This window comes from Taudactylus pleione, unplaced genomic scaffold (assembly GCF_031769625.1).
Source record: "Taudactylus pleione unplaced genomic scaffold, aTauple2 ptg000627l, whole genome shotgun sequence".
Taxonomy (NCBI): Eukaryota; Metazoa; Chordata; class Amphibia; order Anura; family Myobatrachidae; genus Taudactylus; species Taudactylus pleione.
Window position 1 is genome coordinate 2466767 of NW_028285029.1, and position 13165 is coordinate 2479931.

General features: G+C 37.3%; 1 protein-coding gene across 1 annotated transcript in view; it reads left to right on the forward strand.

The window, feature by feature from the left end:
- Positions 1-13165, forward strand: part of LOC148479262 (vomeronasal type-2 receptor 1-like) — a 76228-nt gene that overhangs the window by 25397 nt on the left and 37666 nt on the right. The window contains exon 2 of the mRNA XM_088454678.1: positions 807-938. Within this exon, the coding sequence (XP_088310804.1) occupies positions 807-938 (132 nt within the window). The remainder of the gene's footprint in view (positions 1-806; positions 939-13165) is intronic.

A 13165-nucleotide genomic window follows, 5' to 3' on the forward strand; every position in this document is an offset into this window, starting at 1 on the left:
GGGTCTCGCGCAAGCGCACAACAGAGTCGGCTCCGTCGTGCGCATGCGCTGTGGGCCACCATTGACCTGGTTGTGAGCGCTCAGCGCTTGCAACTGGTCTGAATCAGGCCCTTAGTCCTCAGGGAGGGTGCTGCTGGGGTCCCAGAGCAAGTCCCACTGATTTTTCCTAAAATTTACGATTTTAGAAAAAATCACACTTGCTCTGGAGGTGCGAGAATAAAAACCTCCCGGGGCTCAAAATAAAAAAAAAACATGCACCTAATTGAATAGCAAAAATCCAGCACCTGCAGGAAAACCTCGCAGGTGCCGGATTTTTGTTATTCTCGCCCCCAATTGAATCTGCCCTTTTAATGTTGAGCAAATATAATTACCCCATATAAGTGTAGGTAGTTTTGTAAGCATATTTAATACCACAAAATATGCAGTACTGCAACTTTAAAAAATCTGCAACTGCAAATGCTACTTATCCTTTAAATTAACCACATGTGCTATAGAAGGTATTATAGTGCTTTTTATTGTTTGGACAGTATTTTGTTTTTCATTTACAATCCCTTCAAAAATACAGTTAACTTAGGATATGGGTGTCAAACTTGGCTCATGATACCTCTATCGATACCACAAGGCTCTTCTCAGCTCCGGTACAATAGCGCAAACATTGCCACCCACAAAGTCATCGAGGGGACATTTGGCATGCTCAAGAGCCTGTTGTATTGTTTGAAATGGTCATATGGAGTCCATATTTTTTGATGCCTGGAAAGTAGGAGATATAATCTAGACATGCTGCATGCTCCATAACTTTGCCCTAGGTCAAGGGCATGAGGACCTTGGGGAAATTGAAGCAGTTGTGGAGGAGCCAAATCCTATCCCATCAGAGGACGTGGGCACTACAGAGGTGGGGAATGATATCAGCAGGACAATAATTCACAAGAATATCTCAAGTAAGTGAGAATTTAGTAAATATCAATATAGAGACATATGTTTATTAGTGCATATTAATAAGTACTACTTTTAAAATATACTGTCATTATAGGGTCATTTTTAGAAGGGCCTTGAGATGTACTTGCTTAAGTTTTGAGGTCAGTGAATGTTTGGTAAGTGCTGTTTAACACAAAAAGCAAACTACTGTACATGTGTTTTGTTTGGTGTAATATATGTGCAACCCACTAATCTTTGGTACTTAGGCCCTGATTCAGCATGGATCACATGGGTACGTTTGCATGCACCCACTAGCTGTGAAAATATGCTAATGAATGCAATCATACGGCAACTTCAGCACTATACCAATAATCTCATCACTGTATAAAGCTGCCCACTTCCCATGACATGCATCCACAAGTCAGTGAAAAACATCAGTAACATTGAGTAACATCGGAACCATATGCACAGTTGTGGTTGACCTGAACCTACCTCACAAACTGCTAATCTTCCTGTCGCCATTTAGACCTCTGCCAGTGTATGCAATTGAGGGGGCTTAATTATGCATGCCCCTGTAACGGCGTTCAAATGCAAAGGCATGTCTACTTTCCGCCAACCACCCCTCCTCTCCACCCCCAAATGGTCAACTCATGTCAATCGCTATGAGATGGGACTGCGTGTTCACTGCGATCACTTCCCAATTGCAAAAGCTGGTTCATGCACTGCAGTGCATATGCATGCACAAAGCACAAACATTGTGACCTGCTGCGTTCAAATGCAGCTGTGTGATCCAACCTGTATAAGTTCCTTATAACATAATCACTTTTAAAACATAGTAAAAAAATATCAATGTTAACCCTTTTTGTGTTTTTGACTGCACACAATATACTGTTATGAATCTGTTTAAAAAAGCACATAACATAGATTTAAAGTTTTTACTGTGACAAGCAATGTCTTTAGAAACATGTGACATTCAAAATATTTGTGTCAGCCACATAGCTATAACAATTGATGACATACAATTTTACATATTTATGTTTTTGTCCCAGAGGCTCCACACCCCCTACCTTGATCTTTACCTAGGCCTCCAGGACTATTCAGGCTACGCTGGGAGGAAGTAGTAGGTGTGTCAGACACTGAGGATGGTGGCACACTGCTTACTGTGGATACTGATGGTGCCTTAAATGCAGCTCTTTGACCAACTAATTCACGGTGTAATCTACAACCAGGGACAAATCTATATTACTGACCATTCTAATCCTAATATCCTGAGCGACTCTGTTGGCATTTGAGATTCTACATAGTTGATGACTAATGCTATCCATTTGTTCCATCTGCTTTTTTTATAAATGCCACTTTTGTATTTTGGAATGTGACAATTCCTCCACAGTTGGTGCATTCTATGGTGTGGGTGTGAGCTGTGGTGATGTGTGTTGTAACTACTGAGTGCCACAGTTACCACATCCCTATTGTCTTCCACAGGCTATCCACAGGCTATATTATGATGTCCTATTGATCAGGGTCATCAAGATGGACAACTGGTGTTGATGGAGCTAGCTTTGGTGGAGCTGGACTTGGTGGATGTGGCTGTGATGGAAATATTTTTAAAGATTTGGTACAAAATCATAATTAAAAAAACATTTAACAGTGCCTAATATTTAAACCCATTATATCCTGGCTAAACCACAAATGTTTTCATAAAGAATTTGTATGTGGCAAAAGTACATTAATATGAAATAAATATTTTGCCGAGAAATCATTGGTATTATTTAGGCCACATTACATGGTGTTACAGATATGTGAATACATGTCATGATACTACCCTCATTACTGTTAAGTGACATAATGAATGTATTTCTGTTGCATACTAATCTACAAACTATATTTTAGTGTTCCCAATTTTTCTGATTTAACCTGCAACCACTTCAAACAAAACCTCACAAACATGCCGTGACATTGCAAACCAAAGTCAATGGTGAAAGGTTGTCTTAATATGCTGGGATATGTTGTTTAACAACAGCAGGAGGTGTGCATATTGGTGAGGCCTGGTATATTTGCAGCACAAACTGAATTTATTAGTTATAGATAATGTGGTGTTAAAATTGTTTACTAAACTGATTGGTCCTGGGTTGGAGGTAAGTCTGTGTCCTCTATGTGAACCACTGGGAGGACTTCAGTTTGAATAATCTGATTGAGTTCTTCTACATATGATGTAAAGTGGGTGGGTGTTTGTCTGCCACCCCCTGTCCTGTTGGCCTGTTTCTGTTCATCTGCCAAATTCAGCTTTAATACATGCTTTACATTGTAAAATATGTTCATAACATTGGCAAAATCATGCTAGATTGAGCTTACTATGTTCACAGAGTCAATGAAGTCCTCCCACATCTGTTTCCTTTGGGCCAGGGGAGTCCCTTAAAAGGTGGTGGGAAAACTCTCACCATTGCACACACTAGTACAAAATTCTCATAGGTTACTCTGACATTTCTGCCAGTGCAGGTTTTCCCTGGCAATGGTGCATCAGCTTCTTCCACCTCATCCTTCTCCTCCTATATGACCACCTCCACCTCCGGCACCTCACTACCTCCCTCATCCTCCTACCTGCAAGGGTGGCCCACAACAACCTTCTCCCCCTGCTCCTCCATCCTTCTCTGCTGCCTAGCTACAGTAGTGTCCTGGAAGACATGCTGCTGGCCTCAAACACACTTTCTCCTGTCTTTCTAAGGGGTATATTTACTAAGATTTGTGTTGGTCCCGATTTGCATTTTTGGGTGACAATATCACTTTTTTGCAAATCAGGAAATTACTATCATTAAAGTAGAGTGATTTGTGTTTGTTTTGGTGTTGAAATCGGGTGGTTTAATGCTGCAAATTTGACCATTTTGAACAATATAAATTATATCACCATCGGCTCAATTCGTAAGTACTTTTAACTTATTTCATCCAAATTGTCAATTTACAATTATTCATTTTGCTAAAGTTGGCCATTTTCCACTCAAATCGGGGACTCAGGAGTTGTTTTTAATGCACCACCTCCTGAGCTGTGAGTTGCCATTCAACATTCACAAATCTGAGTGATTTATGTATGTTTATTAATGGGAAGTGTGTTGTAAGGCTTAATTTAGAAAAAAACTTGTAAGGTCCGCCCCAATAGCCTAACAAGCCCCAGACATGTCAACCTGTCCTGGTGCCTAAAATTATGGGGAACAAAATGAGTAGGGTTCCACCATAATTTAGGTACCAGCACCAGACTGCAGGGCCAGTCCTGGTTTTAATTATAAGGGGAAAAATTGCATAAGGGTCCCCCTATAATAAAAACCAGCACTGGACCCTTTCTAGCGGGGGGGCTGATGCCACAGCCAGGGTAGCCCTTTCACCAGGCCCCCCAATGGCAGCATCAGTCCTGAACTCTTGTCATCCCAGGCCAGGGCACCCTGGGGAGTTGGGGACCCCCCAATAGAATGGTCCCCCTCTTCAGGGCGTAGATCGTGATATTCATTTTTTTGTTTTAAGAAGACCATGGATGCCTACTTTGGACAGGGGGACCACTTCTAGTAATATAGTTGAGTATGTCTGTGTGTATGTGTGTGTATTTATGTAATAAAACTGTACTTTCATGGTGTGTGTTTTGATAAAACAGGAATATTTGGACATACATATTCCTTCAGCAATTCACTTCTTTGTGCATGCTTATGTTACTTTATTTTCCTGCACTGCAATTTAGAGTATATAGAAATGATTGAGAATTTATAAATATGTTGTGTGAGTTGCGGAAGGCCACACTTGTCGAATGGCCTCAGGCCTAGAGAGGATAAGGCCTACCCTTTACTCTATAAAGTAAGCAAGTGTGTGTCTGATGCAGCAGCCATCTTGTTTAATATTGTAGCTAAAAGCATGTTAAATGATGTATTAACAAGTGTGTAGAGATTAGTGTTTTATACCTCTGCAGGTGTGATTAACTGCAGATATATGTTTAGGTTCAACTGCTATATACATTGTTTTAGCAATAAGCAGAATAGTTATAAAATGTAAGTTTTAACACACACAGAACATCTGACATTAGCAGGTCTCAGCTTTTATATAAACAAATGACCTAACTGAGAGCATTTTATTGCAATAAGCAGAAATGAAGGCAAAATGTCTGATTCTTACATGAGACCATGTCTGAATCTTACATAGGAAATTAATTGTATTAATTGAACTAATTGAATTAATTGAAGGTATAAATAAAATTAAGATATAAATATGACCAGAGGGAGGGAGTGGGGAGCAGTCGGAGAACAGAGGAGAGCGCACAGAATGGGGTTCGGGGTTGCCGTTGCCATTACATATGTATGAAGTATTGACTGACTGCTATCCTGCTATTCAGTACTTGGTGTCACAAATTTATTTTAGAAATATTCCCTACTGCTGTTGGTCTAATATTTTTCTTGTTGTTGTAAGTATGCACTGGCAAAATAAATGTATGATTAAGCTGTTTTTAAGTAAAAGCATTGTTATTTATTTTAGAATCTGTATTTGTGTGAATTATTTCTGTACTCTTTATAAAAAGGTTATAGGTTTTTAAGTAATCCAGATCTATTGCGTTATCAATCATGGAGGCCCCAGCAAGATCTCAACACAGTTATCGCCCACTATATTTCAGTGATTGAGGGAGGGAGAGAGAGAGAGTCTGCAGGTGGTATGCTATTTTACTCATAAATTATTTTTTTTAGTGCGGTATTGTTTTTTCCTGCCCCTCCTCTCTCGGTCTCTGATGGAGTGGTAAGTTAAACTTTGCTTGTGTTAATTGAGAGTTCTGGATTTTTTCATTCTAGTTTGAAGTTTTTCGCTTATAAATTATAATTAAGTATAAGCTTTTGTGTAAAAATTTGTGCTGTGGGTTCTGAGTGTTTTTTCTCCTGCTCCACCTCTGCCTGCTTCTTCCTCCCTTTTTCGTTTTGATACTCTGGGCAGCATGTTGGTATTTGACAAACTTTATTCTTGTTCTGTGGCTTTTCTTTTCCTCCCTCCTTAAATAAAGATGTGTATAAAAATTGGTATTCTTTAAATTTGCTAATTGAGAGATTGTCTTTAAATTATTCTTTTGTTGATACATTGATTTCTGAAATTATTAATGGATGGTTGAGGTATTGCATTATCTGTCAGATATTGGACAGACTTTTTGTTATAATAATTTCTTGTGAGTAAAGTGTCTTGAACTTGTAAGTATCAAGGAATTGCATTGATATATTCTGTTTCTTTTTCTGCTCATTCTCAGAAAAAAAAATTGTGCAAACCAAAGTTTTTGATTTGTGTTTGAGAGATGTGTGCATGTTTGTGACTGACCTTTATGGCAGTAGCTTCTGGTAAGAATCCTACTTGAGTATCACTTCTGGCTGCCACTCAGAGATAGGATTAGAAGAGGTCCTCTGTCACTAGTGGAAAACACACACACACACACACACTACTAGCCCATAGATAGCAGTGTATGTAACACGTGTGAGTAATCCATCAAAATAAGGTTGCACATACATTCTCTCACCTTTCCTTCTCCTACCTTTCTCTCTGTTGGTAGAAACCCCTTGTTGGGCGAAGTGTTAAATGTGTTTTAATTATTTGTATTTTGCTGTGTTAGATTTAGCGGATGGTCTGATTAACATAGATCAATGTCTGTTGATATTTTATGATATATGCAATACTGAGTTGTTTATTCAAGAATTCTGATGTTTTAAGTTCAATAACTTTTTTGGAAGTTGATTTTGTTTTTCCACTAATTAATGGAAATAAATTGAAATATTGTTTTTTTGTGACAGATAAATTGTTTAGGTTTTTTGTTGCTATTAGATTGAAATATAAGTAATTATTTAGGGGTTAGGGTGATGGGCATTGGTGACATAGGTATTTTTGGATTTCTTTAATGTCTTTTATGAGAAGTATGTGTAGAGAGACGTGAATCTGGTTATGTGAGTTGCAGGGGTAATATCATAGTCAAAGGGAAAAATCCACATGGTCGATACTGTGAAAAGGATCAGCAGATATCTGATAACAAGATAATTTTGGTGTTGATCTGATAATGATGGACAGATAGCGCTTGGAAAGTGTTGATCTGACAATGAAGACTGGTAACTCAGGGTAGGTTTTAGTAATAGGTGGTGTAAAGTTGCTGGTCTGATAACAATGGACAGAAAGCAAAGGGAAATTGTTGATCTGATAACAAAGACAGGTAACACGGGGTAGGTTTTTTTGGGGTTTTCATTATGACAGACGTGTCACAATTTTTAAGTGAAAAAAAGGTTATTTTTTTAAAGGGTAACACTGTATAAGTAATTGTATGGGATTGACGAGAGTTTATGTAAGTGAAATAGAGGGTATGAGCAAGTAATTTGAAAGTGCTGAGGTAGCTAATTGTGGCCTGCAATAACTCTACAGAGTACAGGGGCAAGCTGTGTGAATTTGTTTGGTGAAATGGCAAATGATACAAGGGTATATTACCACATAATTGTTTAGTATCCCACTAAAAACTTATGCTTAGAAAAAATGTTATGTTTCTCATTGTAAGTATAATGTTTCTTTGAGACTGGAAAGAGTATTCCCATTTAGAGGTCAGGAGACTGACTGGAATAAAAAGGAAAATAAAGGAGTATTATTTTGTATCAGAGAAATAAAAGGTCTCTTGTGAATGGCACAGAGTGTAGTGCCATGAGTCAGGGGGTTAACCAAGTAATTAAAAAACAATGTTTAGAGCTTGGCAGCTTGGTAATGAGGTTAGTGCAATGCAGGATCTAGGGAAAAAATGCATATGTGATTATGAATGTCAATTATGTATGCAATTATGAAAGAATTGTATGATGATGAGAGTGTGAAATTTGGTTCTAAAAGTGTGAATATGTCCAAATGGTCACCAGACTTTCCCAATGTTTAGCACATCTAACCAATCTTTTTTATAAGCTGTTAAAGCAACAATTATTTTATCCAAATTGGCCAAGAACAGAGTTAAACAATTGTAATCTCTCACACTGTGGCAACAAGAAGCTACACAATGACACCTACAGTGCGGGATGACAGTCAGCCAACGGCACCCACTGCCCTCACAGCTCTTTCCTCCTTCTCCCTCAGTTCTCACAGGTCCTCCTCCCTCAAACCCTCTTACCTCCTTTCTACCTAAATGTTGTTTTTTTTCTCCTGTTTTGTCTTTTTAATTTGTTTTATTCTAGATGTGTACCTCAAAGACTGCTGTCTTTGATGATTTATGATATTGATGTAATGCCTGAGCTTATTGCTATAGCTATGTTTGCATGTTTTAACTAACAATTCTAAGATTTGTACCTCATAGACTGTTGTCTCTGATGATGTGGATTTAATGCTTAAGCTTACTACTATATCTATGCTTGCTTATCCTAATCAACAATTTGTTTATGACCAATCCCCAGAAGTGAACTGTTGAATCTGATTCAGTTGATTCAATTGATGACCATCACTGATGTCCGTGTCCCTTCTGCAACTAATCTCATTATCATTAGCAAGTTCAATGTGTCCTGGATACCTTGCATTTATCTAACCATTTATTGTTTGTGAGTACTGTACTTCACAGTCTCCTGATGAAGTTATCCAGATATTGTCATAGGAATCATACATCATGTACAGCATCATTCACAGCAAAGAAATTCTGCAGGAATTTGTGTCCAGATAGAAAATCCCATGTGTTGTTTTAGATTTGTGGAAAGAGAGCTTCAAGCAATAAAAACAAATGAATGCAGCACAGACTACCTTATAGCTGCAACTTCAGAATATTGTGTTAATTTACAAATGGTATATGGGTTAAAGTGTTATACATACATCACCAATTCTTGTGATGTAGAAAAAATAACAAAAGAAAGGTTAAATTAATTTATTCGGGTTAAAATAATTATGCTGAATAAAATAAATGTGAAGGTGTGGTCCCTGACAGTTGGTTCACATGGTTGAACCCCAGTACCTTGTTTGCATGGGTTTGAAATTGGTTGATCAATATTATGCACACATTGGGAAGTTTAATATTTTTTGTACTGATAATGTTGTTGATTTTCTAAATATTAGTGAAATGCTTCAAGAATATTTTCCAATGCATTAAAAAGAAATTAGACAATGCAATTTATGAGAGATATGAACTTTCTTCGGAGTTATGTAGAATGTTCAGAGGATGGAGATGATAATAATGTGGACGTACATATTCCTTTAACAATTCACTTCTTTATGCATGCTTATGTTACTTTATTTTCCTGCACTGCAATTTAGAGTATATAGAAATGATTGAGAATATATATATATATATATATATATATATATTTGTTGTGCGAGTTGTGGAAGGCCACACTTGTCAAATGGCCTCAGGCCTAGAAAGGATAAGGCCTACCCTTTCCTCCCTAAAGTAAGCAAGTGTGTGACTGATGCAGTAGCCATCTTGTTTTATATTTTACCTAAAAGCATGTTAAATTATGTATTAACAAGTGGGTAGAGATTAGTATTTTATTCCTCTGCAAGTGTGATTAACTGTAGAGATATGTATAGGTTAAACTGGTAAAACATGGTTTTAGCAATAAGAATAATAGATTTTAAATGTAAGTTTTAACACACACAGAATAGCTGATAGTAGCAAGTCTCAGCTTTTATATAAACAAATGACCTACCTGGCATAGCATTTTACTGCAATCAGCAGAAATGAAGGCTAAATGTCTGATTCTTACATGAGACCTTGTCTGATTCATACATGGAAAAAGAAAGATAACACGGAATTATGTCAAAATTATGTCCAAAGCAGATGACCAATGAGGACCTAGTACATACAAATATTAAATGGATAAATTGGACTAATTTAATTAATTGAAGTTATAAACAAAATTAAGATATAACTATGACCAGAGATAGAGGTAGGGGGGAGCAGTCGGAGAACAGAGGAGAGGAGACAGCACAGAATGGGGTTGGGGGTGCCATTGCCATTACATATGCATGAAGTATTGACTGACTGCTATCCTGGTATTCTGTACTGGGTGTCACACATTTATATTAGAAGTATTCCCTACTGTTGTTGGTCTAACTTATATCTTTTTTTGTTGTAAGTCTGCACTGGGAATATAAATGTATGATTAAGCTGTTTTTAAGTAAAACATTGTAATTTATTTTAGGATCTGTATTTGTGTGAATTATTTCAGTACTCTTTAAAACAAGGTTATAGGTCTGTAAGTAATCTAGAGCTATCACGTTATCAGTGTTTAGTGTTTTTTTAGACATTTCTTTACAGGTGAACTACAGGTGCCAGCGGGCCCTTAATGTCCTGCATGCTGATACTTGTGGTCCTCCAAGTACCATCATGCAGGGGAGGCTTGCTGGGACCTGCAGTTCTACTGTAAAAACAATGTTGATACTTCTCTTATTTTACACCACACCTACACCATCAACCTGCCACCCAATGCCCAAGAGTGGTGGGGATAGCCCCGGGCTATCAGCATAGACCAGGGGTGCCCTGGAGAAGGGGATCCCTTTATTGGGGGGGTCCCCTACTCCCCAGGGATCCCTGGCCTGGGCTGACTAGTGATCAGGACTGATACTACAGCTGGAGGGCCAGTGAAAGGGCCAGGAGATGCTGGGGGAAAAAAATAAGAAGCTACAAATAAGGATGATTATAAACAGAAAATTGACAAGCCAGAACAGCACTGACCTCCCCATCCTGCAGTGCCCTGTGCTGCCTCCCATGTTGCATCACCCTCATTATGACCCTGGGTACAGATTGAGTGGTGTTTCCTAGAGTTTATCAATGTGAACAAGATATAAATTTAGAGAGAGAGTAGCACTGCTCTCTTGTACGTGGTGTGTCACAACAAATGGCATAGTGAGGCTAGCTGTATGAGGACTCATCTGTAGGAGGGGTACCTAATTCTCCATCTACTTCCTGTAGCCAGTGTAAGGCTGTTTACAAAAGCCCATCTCCAAAAGTCCTCTGGTCTCTATCATCACCCGTAAAAAGAAATATGAGGAAGCAATTAAGTGCTCTAGGTTTATGTATTTCATTCAAGATAAAAAAGCCCAATGCCATAAAATGTATATATATATAGTAAAAACTTATTGCAGTAGAATTTAAATCATGCATATATAGTATGATGACAATTGCAATGAAACACCCAGAATAGTAATTCATTATAACAAAAAGGGAAAGCAAAAAGGAACTTATATTTATAGAAAGGGCACTGAGAAGTGGATCACTGTAGTGGTATGTAGGATTTTCCAAGGTTGTAACAATAAAACATACTGTAACTTAATATTTTTTTAAGCAAAGGAGAAATTTAAACCATGACGAAAAAAAGGTTGACGCAAGTTGTGGTCAACAGGAGCGGTTGTATAAATTACCCCTTCTTGGTTGCACAAATGTAGATTACAGTAACACACATACTAAAATTATTAGCATGAAACAATCATTACACAGACTGAAATATTTATGGAAAAGAAAATGAATTCAAAAATACATTAACAGGTAAAGTTAAAAATTGTTCTTTCTTATATAAGTAAACTCACATGGGAATGGTCTGTTGATGTGAGCATTTTTCAGCAAGCTTTCAATTGAAGAAATGAGAGATATTGTGCAAATATGAATACAGTAGGTCATTGAGGAGCAGATATATCAATGGTCATGACATCTTTAGGATATTTTGGTTGTAATACCAATGTGGTCTGCTTTGGAAGAAGAGGAAATGGAACCTTAAGAGTTAAACTTAACAGTTTATTAAAAACTAATGGCACATTAGTTATTTCCGCAGATTCAAAAAAGTATTATTTGCAGTTATGTTCTAGGTTGCATTAGCAGACTAACAATCACTAAGGGTCACATTTATAAATATTATTTTTACTAAAATAATGTGAAATTGGTGCTTTCACACCCATGTAACAATATTCTAGTATCACTTAAATGTATGAAAGGGTAATTGGAGGAGCTTTTGTAAAAAACTCCTAAAAGCCCTCACTATCACATTTTTTACTAAAGATCATAATTCCCAAAATTGTATTGGGAAATGTGATCTGTTCAAATGTATTAAAGTAAAATATTACCAGTAGGGAACCCTGTGATAATAATTGTGGAAATGGGGTTATGCAGGGCCCCCCTATTTCTTCTACTCTAGCTCAACCCTTCCTTGTCTGCTGAAAGGGAAAGCAGATCCCAGAGTAAACTTCTGTGATCATCCTGTGTGTCTGATAGAGGAAATACTGGTAGAGCTATGATGAAGTAACAGAATATCACAATTACAAGTGAATATAATATTAGTAAATTTGTTTTTAGTAAGCAATAAAAATAATACACACAATATAAAACATTTAAGCAACCCCGCTGGATATTTTTGCAGATGTGATATCCACTCCCATTCCTATATATACCCCCCTGCTGTAGTAAGTCCCAAACAGTAATGCTGTTGCTCCTACTTTATTAGTCAATATTCAAGTTGGTTTTTACAATTACATGTCAGTGCACTGATATAGGAATGGTCTCCTGCTGTTGAGATGGTAAATCCACACTGTATCCTCAAATAGTACGGTGAGCATGCATGTGTAAATCACCTGTGAGCCAAGGAGTTTGTTCTAGCAGCATATAGTGTGTAAAGTAAGCAAAGGTGGGTCATGGTATTGCACTGCAAGCCAGAAGTTCATCCAGCAGATAAAGCATTAAAAATAAAGTGGCTAACGCATTTCACTGCACCAAAATGGCAGCTTTATCAAAGGTAACTCTGAAGTGTCATAGTCTGACCTATATACCTCTACTATAATCGCATATAATTAGCACCATTGTACAATTAACAATATATTGATACAAATAAAAAAAAATCCTGTAAGAACAATTGGAGAGTAGAGCAGGCTGACCTATTTATAATCCATACTTGCCTACTTTTGAAAATGCAATTCAGGGATATTGTGACAGTATATTTCACTATATTTTGTTAATTTTATGACACCCTAAAGTTATTTTACTTTACATTTTTGCCAAAGTGGAAGACAATATGTTTATGAAGAATTCAAACAAAAATCACTTTTGTCTGTGGAATAGAAACTGTAAGTCACTGGAGTTGTGTCTATCATTTTTAATTGCCTTTGTGATTTTCCATCAAATAAATACCACAAAAGCTATGCAAATAGGCTATAAAAGATCTCCCCATAACTTTCAACACTTTAGCATTATCTTTTTAAAGGGTATAGGACAATTAAATCTGAGTGCTTTAATGTTACATGTACACCTACTCAGCACAATTTAACA